This window comes from Mandrillus leucophaeus, unplaced genomic scaffold (assembly GCF_000951045.1).
Source record: "Mandrillus leucophaeus isolate KB7577 unplaced genomic scaffold, Mleu.le_1.0 Scaffold353, whole genome shotgun sequence".
In the NCBI taxonomy this organism is placed as follows: domain Eukaryota; kingdom Metazoa; phylum Chordata; class Mammalia; order Primates; family Cercopithecidae; genus Mandrillus; species Mandrillus leucophaeus.
Genome location: NW_012103732.1, coordinates 513,202 through 536,485, shown reverse-complemented (window position 1 = coordinate 536,485; position 23,284 = coordinate 513,202). Strand labels below are relative to the sequence as shown.

At 37.2% G+C, this 23,284-nt stretch overlaps 1 protein-coding gene across 3 annotated transcripts in view; it reads left to right on the top strand.

Annotated features, from left to right (window-relative positions):
• Positions 1 to 23,284, top strand: part of CAST (calpastatin) — a 124,634-nt gene that overhangs the window by 8,816 nt on the left and 92,534 nt on the right. For all 3 annotated transcript variants that reach the window (XM_011989418.1, XM_011989416.1, XM_011989415.1), the window contains exon 2: positions 4,473 to 4,535. Coding sequence is in view for 2 of the 3 variants with exons in the window: in XM_011989416.1 (XP_011844806.1) it covers positions 4,473 to 4,535 (63 nt within the window). In the remaining variant the exon portion in view is untranslated. The remainder of the gene's footprint in view (positions 1 to 4,472; positions 4,536 to 23,284) is intronic.

The following is a 23,284-nucleotide window of genomic DNA, read 5'->3' as shown; positions in this document are numbered from 1 at the left end:
AAAAATGAGGATGAAAACAGTTTGGAAAATTATTCCTTCTTGAGTTAAGACAGCAAAGCCCTAGATCTGATTTTTTTTCCCTGGCTCTGAGCTTCTGGAGCACATACCCCCTTCATCTTAGCCCCCATCTAGTCTCCTGTCTTCTAGGGCCTTGTCCTTCCAATGAAATTCTTTTCTATGGCCTCCTGTCCTGCTCTTCCTGTCTTTGGCCTCCTCTCTAGCTGCCAATACAGGACAGAATTCATAAGTATTGTGTGTTCTGTTCATTTATAAAACAAATTTTAGAATAGGAAGGTTTTGTGTTTTGTTATTTTTCGCGCCTTTTGTTTTGTTCTGATTTCAGATCACTGGCATGCTCTAAAGACTTTTTTGATGAAAATCCTAAGATCCTAGTTAGCTTTCAACTAGATCCAAAGTAGCCTAGTCTCTGGCCCACGTAATCCTGAGTGGTATCACCATGGAGAACATTGCTGTTCAGATCTTCAGTTTCTTTATTCATGAACCAAGGCGACAGTGGGTACTCCCTAGAGCTGCTGTGGGGAGCAAAGGAGACCACATAGGAGATGCCTGGCGCTGGGCCTAGCACAGAGTAGATGCTTAGGAGGTGTTAGTTTCTATTGTCTAATTAGTTTTGTGGTTCAGTTCTCTTTCCCCAGCTGTCACTCCTTCCCTGTTCCCTGCTCATCTCACTCTCCTCAACCCAGCAGTTACATGTAGTAGTAGTCAGCAGAGTTTTCTCTCTTCGCTGTTTAGACTCCTGCAGATTCCTGAGCCAGATCAAATTCGACATATGTCATTCCCAAATATTTCATTCCGTCTTCTCAGTTATGTGAAAAGTACTCAATTATTTCATGAATCTCTCTCAGAGAAAAGATACAATTGACTTTACATCATTAACAGACTGCTGAATATTGAATAATATTCAAGAAATGATCAGGGCAGTGGTTAATTGATAAACTTGTTATTTACTGGAAATTCTTGTTAATTGTCTTAGGGTGATAATAGTATTGGGTATATACCAATACTGTTTGGGAAAATGTTCTCAAATTTAAGGAGATGCGTGGTGAAAAGTTTAGGGTTAAAAGTTCAGGATATCTGTAATTTACTTTCCAATACAGGTATATAAAAACATGTAGCGCCCTCTTGTTCCCCCTCCCCCTCTCTCTCTCTCTCTTTGTGCCTGTGTGTGTGTGTGTCTGTATGTATGCCTGTGTGTGTATGCAAACGGCAAAATGTGGCAACAATGTTAATCGTTGTTGAAATCTGAATGGGGGGAATATGTGCATTCATTGTATTATTCTTTCAACTTTTCTGTCTGTTGGAAATTTTTCATGATAAATAGCTGGGCTTAAAATAGGAACTGGGCCAGGAGCGGTGGCTCACACCTGTAATCCCAACACTTTGGGAGGCCGAGGCAGGTGAATCACCTGACGTCAGGAGTTCGAGACCAGCCTGACCAACAGAGATGGGCGAAACCCCATCTCTACTAAAAATATAAAAATTAGCCAGATATGGTGGTGCATGCCTGTAATCCCAGCTACTTGGGAGGTTGAGGCACGAGAATAGCTCGAGCTCAGAAGGTGGATGTTGCAGTGGGCCGAGATCGCACCACTGCTCTCCAGCCTGGGTAACAGAGTGAGACTCAGTCTCAAAAAAGAAAAGAAAAGAAAAAAAAACTGGAAAAATATAATTCATGAAGTTCTAAAAAAGTTGGCCTTTTATTATAAGTGATTTTTATTTATGTCATTATACTTTTGTGTATTTTAAAATAGCTTTCTATTGTGAGCAACTTTTTCTTTTGAAGTCAAAAAATAACAATGCTTATAGTACATAATTTTAAAGTTGTTATTTTAAGTTACTATTTTAAGGGAGAAAAGGCTGTACATGCATTTACTGTGGGGTAATAAATTATGATATATATTTGCCACATGAGCAGAAAGCAGAGTGAGATCTTGCGGAGAGCATGGAACCTTGTACCAGACAAGAGCAAGTCACCTTTTAAAGTTTTTTCATTTGTAAAATCTCTTGACAAGTAAATGAGGCACTCAAAATAGTAAACACCCAATAAAACAGTGGCTATTATTGTTATTACTTATATTATGTAATCTGAAAAAATATGAATTACAGATTATGAATGTGGTATCATGGTTCTAAAATTGCCAGTTCTGGAGGGAGACAGATTTAGTAATCTCTGTCTTTGTAGAATGAGTTTTTTAGAGATGTTTAAAGAAAACTTTTAGGCAAATTTAACAGAGCTTATTTGAGCAAAGGATGATTTATGAATTGGGCAGTACTGAAAATGAAAAGTGGTTCAGAGAGCTCAGTACACTCCAGCAGCAAGAGCAGCAAGCTTTTATAGCTGCATGTGGAAGCAAAGCGAAGAAATTACTTGATTGGCTACAACTAGGCATTTGCCTTATTTAGGTATGGCCTGATGAGAGGTTTGTAGTTATACAACCAGTCAGCTGGTTGGCTGGTTATGATTGGCTGAGGCTCATTTTTGTTTTGTTTTAAGCCATTTACAAGAAATGCCTTCAAGTTAAGTTTCAGTGTGCTTACTAAGGTATCTGAGGACAGAGACTACCTCAGGCTAATGGCCCCCTTATTTACTTTAACAGAGATAAGTAATATTTCCCCCTCAAGTCTGGCTTTTACAAATTTTTTCTCACCAATTATTCTAATATTTATCAATTGCCATATAGCCATGATATCTAAGTGGGCTTTAAAATGGTTCATTTTTAAAAGATTCATTTAATTATTCAAGACTGATGGCCCTCAGCTATGTATAAACAAACCCTTGACTAGGATGTATAGGAAAAAGAAGCCCTGTAGAGGGTTTCACCAAGCTATTGCACCCTGGCTGCTTTTCAGTGGGATTCCAATCACTAATCTATGAGAGTGTTTCTTCTGGGTAAGAATTGTGCATTCATGAATGTGCCTTATGGCTAGTTGTTTATACAAAACGCTATTAAGAAAGGAGTTCAGCCACAGGTTCTGGTATTCCTTGGCAATTTTTAGTATCATATCTGTTGATATGATTAAAGAAAACATTATCTAATTCCATTTAGCATGTTCTAATGGCAAACAACAGATTTTAGTCAGAAAGGCTGTTTTGTGACCTTTTCCCATTTACCAGTTATGTTTCCATGTAAACACCATCAAATCACTATTATTCTTAGTTTTCTCATTTATAAAACAACATGAGCTTCTTTTTTTGTATCAAATAAGACTATATGGAAGTGCCTTGTATATAATAATATAAATTGTTATTATTATCATTCTTCTTAATTCAAATAATTTCACTGACCTACATATCCAGGTTATTATTCTGCTTTAGGGAACATAATAGCATCTTATATTTTGATTCAATTGAGGGTGATTAGGATTGAATCCAATGGTAAGCTTTTGTTTTTTCGTATTTGGCTCCCTTTTCCCACTTTCTTGAACATCCCACAGTGTGACAGAAATGAAATAATTGTTTGTATCCCCTATTCAGGAACATATAACTATTTTTTCATTTCTCAAACAATTTCAGTGAAGTTTGGCTTATTTTACCTTATCGCCAAAACAAATGAATATGTAAGCTGCTTGAAGCTTTTATGCCCCACGTAAAAATATTTGCATTAGGGAGAGTTTGATCAATGGGTATAAAGACAGTTAGTTACGAGGAATAAGATCTGTTGTTCTATTGCACAGTAGGGTGACTATAGTTAACAGTAATGTATTATATGCTTCAAAATAACTAGGATTTTGAATGTCCTCACCACAAAGAAATGATGAATATTTGAGGCGATAGATTTAGTAATTACCCTGATTTGATCATTACCCAATGTACATTCAAAACATCACCTTGTACCCCGTAAATATGTACCATTGTTATGTGTTAATTAAAAATAAAATAACACTTTTAAAAATTGCATTTATCGTCAGTGTCCTAGTAAGAAAAATAATTCTGTTTATAGACATAATGAAATCTTAAAGCCATAATACATAGAAGAAGTTGCAGGTATGGTCTTTGTCCTTCAGGTTTTATCTTTCTGCATTGGTGAATACGCAGAAGAACTCTAGGGAATTCCCTTGGAGGACTCCTGAGTCCCTGCTGAACTGAGCCTTAAGTATGGCTTCAGATGAAACATGGTTCTTAGAGATCTCATCTCCTTGATGAATGAGATGTCTACTATGCTGAAAACTTGAGCTTAAAATTCGTGAGGCAATTTTTAGGAGATAAGATGCCGCCTTGGCATCACCATCAGCTCTGCATCTAGTTAATTACAGACTGACCTTCTGGATCCCAAATGAATGTCTGTAGCATCCCTTGATTTTTGAAAGCCACCTACATTAGTGTGAATTACCAGCAAGTGGTCCTTTAAAAAAAAAAAAAAAAAAAGGTATGCATTTAACCTTTGGGGATTAAAGTTACTATCATCTGTGTCATCTTCCTTTATTAAGCATTATTTTTTACCTTTTTATAGCATGTCAGTGAAAAAACCAGTGAATCGCCTTCCAAACCAGCAGAAAAGAAAGGATCAGATGAGGTAATTTCCACAATACTGGGCTTTCTTTTTCTCTTGCTTTTAAACTGTGAAATATGCCTTGAAATATTAAATAATGATGTAGCGAAGAGCTTCTGCTTTGCTTAATATTGGGAAATTTTGATTTAACCAAGTTTTGATTCAAGAATATAGAGGGAAATCACTTAAAATCAATTAAAAAAGTTGTTCCTGGGAATAGAGCTTGTATGAATACTTTCCCTTTAGTAATAGAACTATTACTAAAGGTACTATTGTTTAGGATGTTTTCCCTATAGGAAATGGTGAATCCCAATTGTTTTGTTGATGAACATGTCAAGTGTAGAAGGGAAAACACATGCTGTAGTAGAAAGAAAAATCTTTTTTTTTTGTAACATAAGCCATGCAAGGAGGACAGGGAAAGCCAGATTAACCAGTCCTTCAGATTCATAAACAAAAGGAAGAGATAACTATTTAATTTGCATAGATTCTATGGAAAACTAGTAAAACCAAATCTCCCCACTTTGAGATGGGTTTTCTTTGAGGCTGTATCCTCTTTCACTGAATGACATACCATTCTTTGCACTGTTAAGAATGACCTACTTCTCTACGGAAGGGTCATGTGAAATTTCTGCCCTTCCAAAGGGTACAAGATTTGCCTTCCTTTACCTGCTCTTTATGTGTTAAATCTCAGTATAACTGGATAATATATTCATCTTTATCCAGTAGAAATTGAGTTGTTTCTTACTTGTAAACGTCATATAGCCAGGTTCTAAAAGGTATATGGAAATTTAGAAAACATCAAGTGATCATTTGATTTTTCTCTATATTATCGACTTAATCAGGTGTTTTTCTGAAATTTAGTTCTTCTTTCTGCTTATTTTCTGCAGTTTCAAAATAGTCAATATGTAAGGAGGCTGTTATGGCTAGAACCTGCTATGCATTCTGTACTAAAGTTTATGCCTCCATTTTCTACCATTGTTTTCATTACCAGTACCCATGAAAATGTAATTTAGATTGTTTCTTACAAACAAGTTTTTAGTGAATTTTTTGTAGCCATGAAAGGCAAATGATTCTTTAAAAATAGAAAGTAGAAGTAAACATATTAAGATTTCATCCTGTTTCCTGGTTAAATTAATAAAAGATACATTTCCATTTAAAAAAAAAAAACATACAATTTTTTCCTTTTCCCAGCATGTAAATCTACCACCTAGTGTCAGACGGGTGGGGTGGCTCACGCCTGTAATCCCAGCACTTTGGGAGGCTGAGGTGGGCAGATCGTGAGGTCAGGAGTTCAAGACCAGTCTGGCCAACATAGTGAAACCCCGTCTTTACTAAAAATATGGAAAATTAGCCGGGTGTGGTGCTGTGCGCCTGTAATTCCAGCTACTTGGGAGGCTGAGGCAGGAGAATCGCGTGAACCTGGGAGGCAGAGGTTGCAGTGAGCTGAAATCGCGCCACTGCACTCCAGCTGGGCGATAGAACGAGACTCCGTCTCAAAAAAAAAAAAAAAAAAAAAAAAGAGGAAAAGAAAAGAAAAGAAAATCTACCTAGTGTCATTTAACTCATTTATCAACCCTACCCTTTAAATATATTTTCTGATAGGTTATCTATCAAATTAATATTGAGCAAATATTGAACACTTCCTGATTGAAAACCATAGTGTTCCTTTATTCTCCAGGCCAGTAAATAATGTTTTTGGATGTTACTCTCTATTAATGTTAATCAAGGTTATTTGCCCAAAAAGGAAGTTTTCTTTTCCAATATGGTCAAGTGGATACAAAGCCAATACTAATTTGGTCATTCTTGCCAATTGTAACTTGGAAACTTAATATTACAGCTTGGATATACAGGATGTACCGCCATTATTGGTATGTAACAAGTGATGGCACATAGTTAACTCTTTAATATCTGGATTATAATGTCTGTCATCTCCATATTTATAAAAGGTTTAGAAAGGAAAACACTGTTAAGAAGCCCAGTTATAAGAGGTAGACTTGACTTTGATTTAAAATATTGAAAGGCTGAACTTCTACTTTAATGAAGGAACAGGGAATTTTTCTTCTCCTTATTGGCATAGCAATTCTGACATTGTTTTATTATATTTCTGGTAAATTCACATTCATGACTCCTGCCCTTGTGCCAGAGCCTGGACATAATCAGTGTTTTGACTCTGTCCCAACCAGCAGAAGCAAAAAGGGGATAGAGACTTTGCTCTGTCCCCATAGCTTAAATCATGGCTTCAGACAAAATAAATTTAACAGAATTTGTTAGAGCAAAGAATGATTTGTGAATTGGGCAGCGTTCAAAACTGGAAGAGGTTCCTAGAGCTCTTCTCTCTCCTTAAATTCTGCTCGTATGTATTTGTTAAGGTGGCCAAGCATGGGGGTGGGTATACTTGGTAGTCAAGGTATGTTTCCAAAATGGTCTGCCTCAAAGGGCCTCATTCTTTATGTTATACGCGAATAAGTCATTGATGAGATACTGTGTCCTGGAGACAGTTCGAGGAAACTGTCCCACTTTAGGCATTATGTTAGCCTTGATGTTCACGACTATAAAACCATGAGCAATCTGAATTTGTTATCTGTCCTGCCTACCATCCACAGTTTATTGCCATCCCCTTTCTTCTCAAAATTATCAGAGAAAGACTTCCTGAAACTGATTATTTCTCCCAAATATTTTCTTACCTACTGCTCTGTTGACCAAGACGTGAGATTAAGAAGCTTAGTTTGGATTTGAGTAATCCATTTTCAAACTGGCATGTACCTGACATGTTAAATAACTTCCCGTCCCCAAGCATATGGAAATATACTGGTTAGTCCTCTGAGGACAAATCAGGGTCTTTGAAACAAAATCAGTTTGAAAATTTGCTTTCTACGTTAGGGGTACTTCTTCACAATTTTTTCTTCTCTTTTTATTATTCTGCTGCATTTCAATTAGAGATGCCAGAAAAGGGCACAGAGGAGGACTTTGGGAGGATATAACCAGAAGAAAAAATTGATGAGGGTTAGGTGAGAACCACCACTATATTGCCATATGTAAAAATACATGGAGGGCCAGGGGCGTTGGCTCATGCCTGTAATCAGCACTTTGGGATGCTGAGGCGGGCGGATCACAAGGTCAGGGGATCGAGACCATCCTTGCTAACATAGTGAAACCCTGTCTCTACTAAAAATACCAAAAAAAAAAAAAATTGCCAGGCATGGTGGCATGCACCCATAGTTCCAGCTACTCGGGAGGCTGAGGCAAGAGAATCGCTTGAACCCAGGAGGTTGAGGTTACAGTGAGCCGAGATTGTGTCACTACACTCCAGCCTGGGCGACAGAGCAAGACTCTGTCTCAAACAAACAAACAAACAAACAAAACAAAACAGACATGGAGATGAATATAGCCATGTGAATTTCAGAGCTCTTTCTCCCTTGCTATTTGTCAATAGTTGTTTTTCTTCGGAATATTACCCCAACACAACCTTTAAGTGATCCTAAGATACCTGCAGCAATTTTATTTTTATTTTTATTTTTTTGAGATGGGGTCTTACTCTGTCGCCCATGCTGGAGTGCAGTAGCGTGATCATGGCTCCCTGCAGCTTTGACCTCCCCAGGCTCAAGTAATCTTCCCACCTCCCAAAGTGCTGGGATTACAGGTGTGAGCCACCACACCAAGCTACCTACAGCAATTTTAATAGAATGTTGAAACTAGTATATCATTTGTCATGCTGCATTTGAAGTACAAATACTTGAGGACAGGGTAAGGTAAGTGTCTGTGAGAATTTATTTATGTTTGCTTGTTTATACCAATTGTTACGAAGTTTTCAATTTTTTCTCAGATGGAGATGAATTATAGGGCCAAAAGTTGCATGGACTAACAAACCAAAGATAAAGTAACCAGAGAGGAGGAAAAAGGAAAATGAAAACACTTAACATCAGCAACTTTAAATACAGTAGAACAAATAAGTCTTTCCAAACCTGCAATCAAATCTATTTAAAGGATGTAACTGAAACATCTGGCCACACTGGGGGAGTGTGAATCTTTTGGCAACATATTTCAGTAAAGTCCTGGGAAATGGAATTTAAAGTCTAAAACAGGCATGATCTCAGAGAGCCAATTTTAAAAGCTTCACATTTAACAATGGATTTATTTTTATGAGTAAAGGAAAGAAGACACGAAAGAGAATGCAAATTCTGCCTTGAAGGAAAAGATGTTTGTTACATTTTCCTTACTCTAATGGCATTGGTGGCATGCTTTTCCTTAGTATTTACCTTTCTTCCTTCTAAAATGCACGAATTCAATGTTGAATGACTCAAACGTTTTTTAAACTTTTTTCTTTTAATAAAGTTAGACTTTTTTTCATCACAAAAGTGATACATACTTGTGAAAAACAATATTACCCTGAGTCTTACCACTTAGTTAACTAAGTACTGCTCTAAAATTGTGTGTATATTCTTAAATTATCATGATGTCATGTATTTATAATTATTATATATGCCAATTTTAGTACTTTTTAATGATTGTGCAGCTAAAATATAATTATTGCAAAACATTTAGAAAGTACCAGAGAATTTAAAGAAAATAAACACCCTTGGCCAGGTGTGGTGGCTTACGCCTGTAATCCCAGCACTTTGGGAGGCTGAGGCAGGCAGATCAGCAGGTCAGGAGTTTGAAACCAGCCTGGCCAATAGGGTGAAACCCTGACTCTACTAAAAATGCAAAAATTAGCCACGCATGGTGGTGGGCGCCTGTAGTCCCAGCTATTTGGGAGGCTAAGGCAGGAGAATTGCTTGAACCTGGGAGGCAGAGGTTGCAGTGAGCTGAGATTGCACCACTGCACTCCAGCCTGGGCAACAGAGCGAGACTCTGTGTCAAAAAAAAAGAAAAATAGAAAATAAACACCCTCATCTAGGATTCCAGCACCTAAAGAGATGGGCACAATATACATCTTGGTGTATTTTCCTGCATCTTTTTTCTGTGTATGCATGTTTTGTTTAGTGAAATGCTGCATATCTTGATTTTTAAGCAGAAATAGCAAAGGAACATCATTATAGTCTGAAAATGGTAAATCATGTGCTTTGTGATGGATAAATCTTTTCCAATTAAAAAAAGACCCACCAGTGTGTGTGGCATTTAAGTATATAGAAAACCATTATTCAAGTACCTTGGCATTCAATACGGCATTTAATGGTAATTATTTTGTGCTCTGTTTTTGAAAGGGGGAGAAATTTACTTCTTATTCAAGAAGTAATTTGTGACAGTGTTCCCACAAGTGATTTAGCTGTCATTAGCAAGTTCTAGAAGAGTACTGCAGCAAACATTATTTTAACATCATTTTATGTGTCATGACAAGAGAGTTCATATTAATTGTGGGGAGATGATTGTGGCTGCACAAGCTCATGTCTTAGTGCCAAGAAAAGCTAAGCTGAAAAGCTGCACTGAGGCAGTCATGCCTGGCTCACCAGGAGATCCAGCCCCAAGTGGCCACCAGAGGCTCGCACTGGGTGTCTGACTTGGGAGGCTAAACTGACTCTGGGAAGTTACAAGTTTCTTTTCAATTGTGGTTTCCCCATTTTTTCATTTGAAATTTTCATTTATTGTTTCATTGATTATTTTCTAAGATAATTTTTTCAGGGAGAGAGCACAATGATGATTTTCTGAGTGTGCGTGAATGTAAGCATGTTTTCTCGTTGGCGACACACAAGGAAGTCAATCAATGCAAAATTGTACAACATTCTCGGGTCACAGTTTCGTTCCTCAAAATTCTGTATCTATTGCTTCATGGTTTTCTGGCTTTTTGTGCTACAGAGATGTCTGAGGCCGCCTACTTTTGACTTTTTAGGAAGCTTATTTTTCTCGCCTTGGTGCAAGATTTTTTTTCTTTTGTTTTTATAATTTAAAAATACTGCCAGGATGTGCCTATATATTAATATGTGTTTTTCTTTATGAATTTGTCTTGGAATGTCTGTTATTTAGTTATTTCTTTAATTATTGCTCTTATTTCAGTTTCCCTTGTTTCTTCTTAAACATACATATTCAATAGTTCCTTTTTATCAACTGTTTCACTTTTCATGATTTCAATTATCCACGGTACAATACAATGAGATATTTTGAGAGAGAGAGAGAGAGAGAGAGAGACCCCATCTACGTAACTTTTATTACAGTATATTGCTATAGTTGTTATATTTTAGTATTAGTTATTGTTATTAATCTCTTACTGTGCCTATTTTAGAAATTAAACTTTATTATAGGTATGTATGTATAGGAAAAACCATAGTGAGTACAGGGCTCAGTACTATTTGCAGTCTCAGGCATCCACTGGGGAATCTTCGAATATATCCCCTGCAGATAAGAGAGACTACTGTAATTCTGACATTAACATTCACTAATCATCTGCCTCACAATTTTCTTTTGTTGACATCTACCTTTGCACTCTGGAAGAGTTTCTGAAGTTTGCCCGCCACATGTTTTATTTCTAAATTCTGCTCTTTGAAACTTCTAATACAGGTTTAAATTTTGGTTTTGGGTTTTGGTTTCTTTGTGCCCCCTTCTTATCCTCTCTTATCTCTTTGTCTCACTCCATTATCTTTCCATCTCAATCTGTAGCTCTTTACTCCATTTCATGAAGGTAATACCATCTTGTTTCCTATCAAGGATGCACACTTGTGTCTGAATTTCTTCTTAACGTGTATCATCTTATGAGATCTGTCTTTTTCAGTCTTCAGGGTAATGGTGCCCTCTGCCTTTCTCTCTGATGGTTTTGAGAGGCAAAATTTATTTCTGGTGACTCATTTTTTTTTTTTTTTGACTTATTTTTAAGGAGAGCTTGACCTACTCCTAGAGTTTGTCTGCTGTGCTGAGCACATCGTTCTTAGCCCTGCTTTCTGTTCATGTCCATGCTAACTAAATCTCCTCAGGTCTATAGCTGTTGGGCAGGTGAATATGCACAATGCTGGTAAAATCCCCACTACCTAGTGGACTTTCATTCATTACAGCACATCCACTGTATGAAATGAGATGCAGGGAAGAGCTCCATTTTTTAGCATGGACTGCTAATGGGGCTCTTTTTACCTCCATCCCCAAGAAGGCCACTTTGTACTTAGGACAACTACTCCCCCAGGTACAGCATTCCTACTGCCACACCCTGCGCACAACCCATCCTCCCACGCCCTGCCCACTCTACTGAACCCACCAGATTTCTAGTTAGTTGGTTTCCATAATTTGGAACCTTTGACTTGGGTTAGAAAGAGAGGCACTAATGGGGAATAAAGATAGGTTGCCTCATGAGGAGGACTCCTACCAAAGAGGTTTGACTGCTAGGTTTTCTAGATGTCTACATTTGTGTGAAGTCTGAGCATTCAGGAGAGAGGGAGTCTTTCAGGGATGTAAGCTTGCTCGTTTCAGATGCATGACACAAGTGGTTCACCCATTGTGTTTTTCAATATAGTTCCATTGGCTTGATTAGGATGGAGATTCTGCCTAGATTTTTGGCATTTGGTGGGCTTCCTTTAGTGTTTAGTTAAGTTCTGCTCTCTTCTATGAGAAAATGAAAAAATAGAAACTTTTAGAGAGAATATTTTATACTAGGAATTCTTGGAATTGGCTCATAATGACAGTGTTCAGCTTTTTGAATCAAGTTCCTCTATTCTAGTTTGCTTTGAGTGCAACCTGTGAAATGGCTTCTCACTTTAAACTCTGTTCTGCGTATCATTCAGCCCCTCAGGAGTTTTAACAGAGGGGCAGGAGGATTATTAGTAAGAGATGATTAATCATCACAGGGCATTTGCATCACCACTTTTGTGGGATTTCTCTGTGTGGTCCTGGTACATTTGTCTTTCTCTGTAAGTCATCATGAAATAATGTTTGTCACTGCTTGTTTTCCTATGAGCAAAACTTACTTACATAGATATTAGAATTATTTTCCTATGTGGAATGTGTCAGATAGGTTTTCACGAGCACTGGGTGAATTTAAGTTCAAAGCTACAATTAAAACTCCAGGCATTATATAGACATTAAAGCAATCTGTTTATCCTAAGATACAAACTCAGTTTGAATTCTGAGAGAAATTTAGAAAATTTACAAAATTCAGGACAAAAACTCTGTGCCATTCTGAGACCACAGTGAGAGCATCTTCTTTCTCATCTGCTGTGAAAGCGTTGAAGAGCCACACTCACAGCTCAGTTAACCTGCTATTGATCTGTGGTTTCTGTGGAAGCAGCATATGATACTTTCTGAGTGTAGGGTTTAGAGTCCAGTGCCTGGATTTAATTCCCAGCTTTGCTAATTCCTAGCCCTGTGTCTTTAGGCAGGTTACTTTGCCTCACTAAGGGCACATTCCTTATCTATAAAATGAGGATAATAATAGTTCTTACATAAGAGTCAATGTGAAGAACAATGAGACCATCCATATATAGTGTCTAGAACAGTTCCTGGGACATAGGAGGTGCTCTTTAAATCTTAGCTCCTGTTATTGTTATTATTATTATTGGCATTACTTTATTATTATTATTAGGTCAGTAAAGAGAACTTGTTTGGCAATAAAGGTGAGTCTCGTATTGATGTCTACCTAGGGGATGGGGCAGGGCTCGAATTCTTTGGTTGATTATATATCACAGCACCTTCCCATTGAAAAATGAGGGAAGTTTGATAGTTTATTAACTTTAGTAGCACTTTTGTTATAAAACCAACTACATGCAACAGGAAGAAACATATGCCAATAGCTAGAACTAAAGACCTCTGCATCACTATCTTTTTTTTTTTTCAGATAGAGTCTCACTTTATAGCCCAGGCTGGAGTGCAGTGACGCAATCTTGGCTCACTGCAAACTCTGCCTCCTGAGTTCAAGCAATTCTCCTGCCTTACCCTCCCAAGTAGCTGGGACTATAGGTGCATGCCACCACGCCCAGCTAATTTTTTAAAAAATATTTTTAGTAGAGACAGGGTTTCACCGTGTTACCCAGGATAGTCTCGAACTCCTGACCTCAGGTGATCTGTCCGCCTTGGACTCCCAAAGTGCTGGGATTACAGGTGTAAGCCACCATGCAAGACCCTATGCATCACTATTCAATGAGCTGTTTTATCAGAACCTAAGGATGTACTTTTTAAAAAGAATATGAAAATAATATGCCTTTAAATTAAGAATCTGTGATATATAAAATGTATCATTGGATAGTAAATGGTATTTAAAAAAAAACTGAGCACTTTGCCTCTATGAGAGAATATATAAATATACCAACATTATAGCATACAACAATAATATACCCTTCATTATCTTATTTCAGATTTATGAGCTGAACCTATCTAAGATCTTAGGTCCCATCAAATTGTCTCTGAAAAGATTATACTTTATTGCATTTGGAATCAGAATAAAATACTAACAAAATATTGATGGAATTGAATGGATATTCAGTTCACTTCAGCACATCATAAGCACTGGAAACCTCATGGACAGATGGATTAAATATTATTCCAGAAATATCATGTTTACAGTTAATTTTTTTATTCTTTAGACTTTCTTAGCTTCTCAAAAATATTGGGATGACTGGTTCAAAAGGGACAATAACCTGAAATTATGCCCATAGCAAGATACCTGTCTTATCTAAGGACTGAATATGTATGATTCTTATTGTAATATCAATATTATTTTTCCATATGACACAATACATAATGGCTTGTGCATTAAAAAATAGTTCATTTGTGAAAGCAAAACCTCATGGCAAATTGACCTCACAAAGTCTTTTATTTTCAAGTATCATCATTACAGAATGCTTAGTAAATGTGTAGAACATTGTATTAGTACCAGAACAAATTTAAAACTCTCTGTTTCTCATTTTTCAGGATATGACATGAGATAATGCAGTGATTATCAACTTTTTATGTGCCTAAGAATCACCTGGGGATGGTATGAGAAATTCGGACTCCTAGGCTCCATCTCCAGAGACTGATATAGATCTAAGGTGTGACCAAGGAATCAGTATTTTTGCCAGTCACTCCACGTGATTCTTCTCTTATGCCAGTGGTGTTTTGAGCACATTTTGAGTAACACTGAAATAATTCTTGTGGAGTGCATAGCATGGTGCCTAGCACACATAAACATTTCTTTCTTTATTTCTTTTTTTTTTTCTTTTTTCTTTTTTTTTTCTTTTTAAAATGACCCCTCTTTTTCCCCCGACCAACTCACTCTGCCATGTTGTGGGAATACAGTAGAGCACACTAAGAGAGTTGCAGTCTCAGAGTTGGTGGACCGTGTGGGAGGCTTTGGTTGGAGGGACCGGTTATTGATCCTATTTCTTCCCACTTCTCCCAGGATCTTGTCCTTTAGAGCTTTTGATTGTTCTTTTTAATTTTTTACTGTTTATTTCACAGCTCCTCTTTAGACTACATATTAGCTCAGTCTTCATCATAAACCGTTTTAAAGCAATTCCCTTGAAATTGCTCAAGCTCCCATTCCATCTCTGTCTCTAAATTTCACTACCAAAATTCCTGGTTGAAATTATTGAAGAAAAGAGTGTAGAGAGAGAAGAGAGAGAAACTAAAATCAAGTGTTGATAAATGCCTACATGTAGGGAGTGGGAAGGATAACTCAAGTTGAAGCAGCGAGCAAAGGGGTAGAGGAAACTGGGTGCTCCCTGTGTCAGTGTGGGGGGTGCAGGAAGTGGTGGAGGGTCAGCAGGGCTGAAATGCTGATATTTCCAGAGGGACGGGGGCTGAGTTAAGGTCCTGATTGGGGACTGGGATAATATCAGTTCTCTCCCAAGCTGTTTTTGTGGAGTAACAGAAGGTTTCCATTGTACTATGATTACGATTGAGAGGGTGCTGAGTATGTGGAGATTTTGCATAGAAGATTCTTCTTCCAGTGTATGTAGATTTATGTAAAGAACAGCAGATAAATAAACGAAAATGAAGTTGAAGTCAGTGTTTACTTACACAAAAAGAGATAAGTTTTGTAATATTCATGATACTTGTTAAACAATAGTAAGGCAGACTTCATTCCAGACCATTGCTATAGGTGTAGGGACCACTGCAAGGGAATTTTGCATTAAGGAAGGAGAGATTATAGGAGTGGCTGGTTTTTCCAAGAGGGTTTTTGTAAAAATTGACTCCATAGCCACCCTTAATTTTAAAAATCTAATTCTATGCACATCATTCTCAAATAGTGCATTCTATTATAGTTTTTCAAAGCTTTGGTAATATTTAACTCCAAATATAATGAAGAAAAGTAGGGATTTGTAGCCAGGAGTAGGGTCGGGGATCGGTGGATGGAAAATTAAGAGGAAACATCAGGGATAAGGCGGATTCTGGGAAAAGTGACCTATAGGATTCTTGCTTAAGGCAAGTGGGTGATCAGTGGTGGAGGGTGAGGGGACTTTATTGGATATCAAGAATGGAGGATTCTAACTAAAGTAACATAGCAGTATTCTTGGTAAGAGTGGATAGTGCAGAGATGAACATGGAAGTCCAACAATGAGGCCTAATTGAAAAAGAGCTCAGAGGAGCCTGATTAGAGTTTAGTCAAGGAGAGAATCTTTGTCAGTGTGACTGAGACGCTTCACATGTTATAGATGTCTCAGACTGTTTGGTACTGTTCTCTGCCAGTTGTTTATTGGTAAATGAATTCATTGATTAATTAAGAAACATCAAATAAGAAAGATGTTGTTTGGAAAGAACTAACAAGTGAATTCTAAAAATTTATTTATCTTAATCATTACGATTCTAGACCTCCTAGTTTGTTATTCACATTAAAGTTGGCATTTCTGGGCTCTCTCTTTTGCACATCAAGCCTCTCATTCCTAAAGGATCTAATTCGAGCTTAAGCACCAGAATTTTTGGACTTTAGTAACATTCTAGAAATATATCACTCTAAAATCTGAAATCTACAATTTTGAAGAAAACTATTTATAGGAAACTGAAAGCTAAAACAATCTTATAATCACATTCCATTTTTGGTTTCACTTAGTACTTGGGATAAAAATTGATTCTCTGAATATAATTTTCTCACTTTTTTTTCCTGTTTACTTTCTTACTACAGCAAGTAGACTCAGTAAAGTCTGATACAATATACTTATTTCACTAGTGAAATTGAAAGCTGAATGACTAGTGAATTTAAAAGATAGTGAGGATTCTTACTACCAGCTGCCAGTAAGAAAGGTTAGACATTTGTTAAGATGTGATACAGTGCTATCTGCCTGAGTGTTAACCTTATAGTTCAGGAGACACCCAGTGGTTAAAAGTAGGTAATTCCTTGCTGTGGTACAGTGTTAAAAAATTATTGAAAAATATATTTCTTGGCTCAGCAGTGATCACACATTGTTGACTTTTTCTTTCTCAGTGAGTATATGTTAGGGTGTTTGTGTGTTTTGATAAAATGTTTGGTCTTGACTTTATATACAAATTTTCTTTGAATAATAAAACACCAATAATTTTGAAAATGTTAGAAATATGATTACACTTTTCCTTTAGTTAAAACAAATTATATTTAGAAATGTGGAACAAGTGACTGCGTCATAAATAAAAGCCTTTTTGACCCAGAGATTCCAATTCTAGGAATGTATTCAAAGTATATAATCAGAGGTGTACATGATGACTTACTTACTTACATTCATGGATATTTATCATAGCTTTATTTATAATAACAAACTAAGAAGGAAACACCTGTACGGAAGTAAAGTAAAATCATGGCACTGATGTACTGACAATGGCATTTTTAATACTATGTTTTGAAAAACATTTAATGACAGGCGAAATGCTTACGTTAGGTAAAAATCTTTCTAAATGTAAGATTACAGTTCCATTCATATACTTATAATATGTTATCTTGTGCATATTTTTGTATTTGTATAAAAATAGGAAAAAACTGAAGTTAGTTGTCTTGGATGACAGGATTTTAAGTAATTATTATTTCTTCTTCCTACTTTTTATTTATCTTAAATGTATTTTTTAAACCAGAAGAAAAAGAACAATAAGCAGCATAGATAATAAAAGAGTAAGATAAGAGTGTTTTAGCAATGACCAGAAAAGTACCCATACATGTGTCTGCTTAGACCTTAAAGAGAGAAGTGTTGTGTATTTGAGTATTTTTACTTTGGGGCCCCTAAGAGACACTTTCAGAGCAAGGCGACTGCTGCTATATGTGTGTGTGTATATGTGTGTATGTTTTGTGTGCTTGTGTGTGAGGGTGGGGGCACAACACATGTGTTTGAGTAGAAAAGCACCTGTTAAATATAGACAGAAAATAATGGCTTAAGAACAAAAACAACTTGAAGGGCAAGAATGCTGAAATATTTTTAGTTCATGTTCTCTTTGGAATCTGATGAAACTGTGATCTTTTCTCTGAAAGCTACACACATGTACGAATACAAAAAATATCCCCCAAAATGTTACATACAATTTAAAGAGGTTTATATGCACACGCCATCCCCACACTTGCAGGGACAATCTTATCGAGTAGGTTTATTTAGGGGACACTATGTAATAGTAGTTTCCTAGATGGCTTATTGATGTCTGAAATTCTACCATTAACAATTTCCTTAATCTTTCATTGCCTTTTTCTGCATCTCGTTTTAAACTGTAGGTATTTCTAGTTAATATATTCATTATTAATGTCCTTGAGAGAACTAATTTGGCAGGAAAGGAAGAGAATAATGTAAGCATTTTTTTCTGTAGATTTTCTGTAAAGGTAGTAGAGAACTAGAGATCATTTGATGAAAATAGCTAACACTTACATAGGCATTATATACACATGCAAATACCTGTGTGCACACATGGGCACACACATGCCCCTTATGGCAACCCCATTCTCCTGATAAGGAAATTGAGGCACAGCTTGATTAAATAACCCATCTAAGGCCACACAGTTTTTTAATAATAGAACTCAGAATTGAAATCACTTTCCAGAGTCTGTGCTTTTAACTAGTATCTGATACTCATAAAATTACCTATATTATGAAGTCTGCCTTATAAGATGGAGGCCAACTCCATAGACTCTCTTACTTCTGTTGTCATTTTTTTTTTTTGTTATTCCTTTCTCTACTTCTTCATTTCCCTCTTTCTTCCTTGTGTGATGCCCTCTTTTCATTCAAGAAGATTCTATAGCAAGTTCAGTCATTCCAATTCCCATGATGTAGGTATAGCTATTGGCCCTTTGTAGGTAGGAGATGAGGCTCTGAGGGAAGCAGAGGCAAGGCAGAGGCAGAGCCCTAGAAGAGTAGTGTTTTCCTGACTCCTGGTCAGTGCAGCAACCTCAGGACTAAAAAGACTTGAGTTGGACTACCTTGAGGGGTTCCACTTGAGATTACGCACGAAAACTGAGTAATCAGAAAACAACAACAACAACAACGAAAAACTCACTGGAGTGTGCTCACCAAAGTGGATGTTATTATGGCCCTAGAACATGGGACATTTCATTCAGTATCTGAATTTATGTGTTTATTTATTTATTTGAGATGGAGTCTTGCTCCATCACCCAGGCTGGAATACAATGGCGCGATGTTGGCTCACTACAACCTCCATCTCCCAGGTTCAAGCGATTCTCCTACCTCAGCCTCCCGAGTAGCTGGGATTACAGGCACGCACCATGCCCAGCTAATTTTTATTTTTAGTAGAGATGGAGTTTCACCATGTTGGCCAGGCTAGTCTCAAACTCCTGACCTCAGGTGATCCACCTGCCTCGGCCTCCCAAAGTGCTGGAATTATAGGCATAAGCCACTGCACCTGGCCTCAGTATGTGAATTTCTATGTAATGTTAAGAGTTAATGATAAGGCTTATTCATTATGACTTAGTTAGTGGTTTTTTTTTTTTTTGGAGCCGGCATATCATATTTACTGCTTTGCACTTGCAGTAGCACGCATTTATACTTCTTTTGGTAATAAAAGCAATTTGTACTTATTTGGCCGCCACTTAAGCTATGGTATTAAAAGAACATTTGTAAATAAGAGTCACAGTTTTATAGTTGCTAGTGTTGGAGAATCTGCCTACACTTTTGAAAGACAATCTTTTTCTAGACACTATTTTCAAGTAAAGCATGTCTTTTCATGTAGAAACACAATACTTCTTGCCATTTTATAGGACAACTACTAAGTTATGGAGTAGATTCTTAACAAATATGTCAAAACTTACATATCTTAATGAGCGTTTTTATCCTGAAAAATACATTTCATGAAGTCTAAGAAATGTGTCATTATACAATTTTATCATTGTGGAAATGCCAGAGTGTACTTACACAAACCTAGATGGTAGATACAGCTTTATTTAGATATAGTTTTTCATATGGAAAACGAAATGTCTCAGCATCATGACAGAATATTAGTCATTTCCCCTACTTGACCTACAATGCCAATATCATGTGCCATATATCGAGTTTCTGTATATGCTCCATTATAATCTTATGGGACCACTGTTCCATATACAGAAAATGCAGTCTGTTGTTGAGTGAAACGCTCTTGTTCAGCACGTGACTATATATGTTTCTTATTATATCATAATATCACATACTCTAAAGGCTGATCTGGTCCAAGCTAACAAAGCTTAAAAGCAAATCTCAAAAAAATCAAACTGTTTCCAAGTAATATAACAGTATCCCATTATTAGAATCATGAGCTAGTTCTAAGGAAAAAATTATATCTTTCTATCCCATAAGAAGTTATTATTTTTATAACTGAAAATATAGTAAAACTCATAGGAAATTTTCAGCAGCCACTAAGTCTTCCCATGCGTAAAAACCAGACCCACTGGAGTTGTCCTGCAGAGGTCAGTCTGTTCCATTGCTACCTGGGCAAGGACTTTGGGTCTCTCCCTTTAGAGCCAGGATTTTCATCCTGTGGGTCACAGACCTCAAGATATGTTGTAACTCATTTAACCCTCAAAATCACCTTCTGTGGTATGAGCAGAGTTATTCACCCTACTCAGAAAACTGTTGAGAAATGTTCAGAAACTTGCCTAAGATCTCATAGCTGGCATTTGGTAGAACAGGACTCTTGCTATATAAATCATAAGGTAGGACCATTGTCCTAGAGAATGTGATGCCTTTCTTCACAGAGTTATGAAGTCTCAAGGTAAAACATGTGGCTTCACTCAGGGAGCCCTTTCTGAGATTTTAGGTGACAATGACACAGCAACTCTTTGCCTGGCTCTTGGAACTTCATTGTTATTTTGAAAAATTTAAAGACTCGAGTTCTGATTGATTCAGTAAAATTTTTTTTCTCTGTACTACAATAGATATACCAAAAAGTATGCAACTAATTCTTTTCATGCCTTCTTGCAAGAGATGATGCAATATCATATATAAATGAGCTTGTTTTGAGAGTTTCTACTTACTGTGAGTAGATGAATTCTGTCCTGAGGGTGGATCCAGCCCTATCACTAGTTAGTGAATATGCAGATCTAGCAAGCTAAGAGATCTGTCCAGGGCAGGGTAGAATTTCTAAGGACTGATGCTGATGTTAAGGAGTATGAGTGTAAAGAAAAACTAAGCACAACGAAAACTAAGCACAAGGTGACATGAAGCCAGAGGACGTGGAGAACCTTGCACCTGGAAGCAAGGGAGGACTCATGGGGGTCAGACAGTAACCTGAGAAGACTAGGAAACAAACCAGATCCTGGAAGAAACTGATGATCCCAAACTCATGTGACTATAGGGCTATTCTGGATCTGCGTCACTTCAGAATAAATATCCTGATCCTGCGTTTTGTTTCATCTCATACCATACATGCCTGTACCCAGCATGCTTTGGCTGCACTGGCTTCTTTCTGCTCCTCCTGCTTACCAAGCCCATTCTTACCTCAGGGCCCTTGCACGTGCTGCGCTGTCTACCTAGAATGCCTCTCTCCCTCATCCCATACTTACATGGTTGGTTTCCACACAGCAGTCAGGTGTTAGTCAAATGTCACTTCTTCATCCATCCTGTCTGAAGCAATCCTGAGCCAATCACTCTCTGTTACCTCATCCTGTTTCACAGTCTGTTCAGGACTCACCACTCTCTGAAGTCATCTTGTTTTTTTTTGTTGACTTATTTAAAGGCTGAGTCTTTCTACTGGAATGTAAGTGCCATGAGAGCAGGAGCTTTTTCTGTTTAATTGGTCATTACATCCCCATTGCCTAGAATAGGACCAGGCTCACAGTTTTCCCAATGAATAAATGGACAAATGAATATGTGAAGTCAGATGCAAATGAAGAAAGGGGGCCAGGTCTTGTACATCAGCCAAAACAACATGTAATTAAACTCTGATTACCAATCTGAAAGTAAGGAGTCTGCTCTGTATATGGGTGCATTTCTAGGCTTTTGCATTGTATTTTCAGTGCCAGATGTCAACAAAGGGCTTAATAAATACTTGTTAGATAAAAATTTAATGAAAGATCATTTTACATATTTCACTCTCACTTCGGCTGAACTACATTAGTCCTTTGTGGACTAAGTAATCCAGGTAGCTGAGAGCAAGCCAGTCTTTACGGGAACAGATCATACCCACAAGAAAGTTGAGGGACCCTCTGTTAAGTTAAAAAACATTTCATTTATTAGTAAGTCATTTTCAGCATGTATATTAAGTTTAAACAGTTATTATTTTTAACTTAATAGTTTCATCATAGCCAAAATATGAGTTTTAAATTCTCATTGGCAGATCCTAATTGACATATTGTAAGTAGTGGAATCAATTTATAGACTCTACAGGTGAGCTTTACTTTACTGAGGTCCATTATGTGGACTTTGATGTAGCAAATGGAACCTGTAATTAGCCCAGGATTGGAACATAGCCTTCCTCAATTGTAGCTAAGATCAAAAGCTAATAGCTGGAGTTTGGGACAGCTATGTCACATTGAAAACTGACCTAGCCTCTTTCAGTTTCCTCATTGGAAAATGAGAGATTGAGATAGGTAATGAAGTTGAAATGGATAATGCTACTGCTGTATTCTTGTCTTTATTTCTTATGTCCAGCCTTTTACACAGAATCCATTTGTACATTAAGGTTCTCAGAAGCTATTTGTTATTATTTGTGATAATTTTAAAAAGACTTGCAATCTGGATAAAATGTAGGTTATCCCCTCCTTTTACCATCTCACGTATCACACCTGCATCACTAGCTTCTTAGCAGCCTCTTGTGTTTTTATCACATGTATCTAGGTTTTTTCTTTCCTTGGTTGATGGCAGTAAGTGTATGCTTGGGAGAGACTTATTTATTCTACAAATGATGCCTGGGAGCCTGAACTCCTGCAAATGCTTGTGAGGCCCCTAGAGTGGCTGATGAGTGGACACATAGAGATGGTGCTTTGAGGACAGCAAGCTAAGTTTTGAGTTTGGGGCATGCTAAGGCAAAATTTACCCAGGAGGGAAAGAAGACTTCAGTTCAAACTTCCATGGCATGCATTTTCAATAAATTAGAAAATATAAATTTGGCTAAATATTTCTTTTAAATATTAAAGAATGAAACCAAATTATTCTCAATTATACATATAAAATATTTATTGCATAGATATAGAACGCTTTAATGTGTTATATGCTGGCTAATTTATGTATTATCTTACCTTGTGTATTCAATATTTACAGTACATTATTCACACTTTATAGACCTTGGAGCGTATCCCCATTTTACATTATAAAGCTTTATAGTTGGCCGGGCGCAGGGCTCACGCCTGTAATCCCAGCACTTTGGGAGGCTGAGTTAGGCGGATCACAAGATCGAGAGATCGAGACCATTCTGGCTAACAGGGTGAAACCCTGTCTGTACTAAATATACAAAAAATTAGGTGGGCGTGGTGGCGGGTGCCTGTAATCCCAGCTACTCAGGAGGCTGAGGCA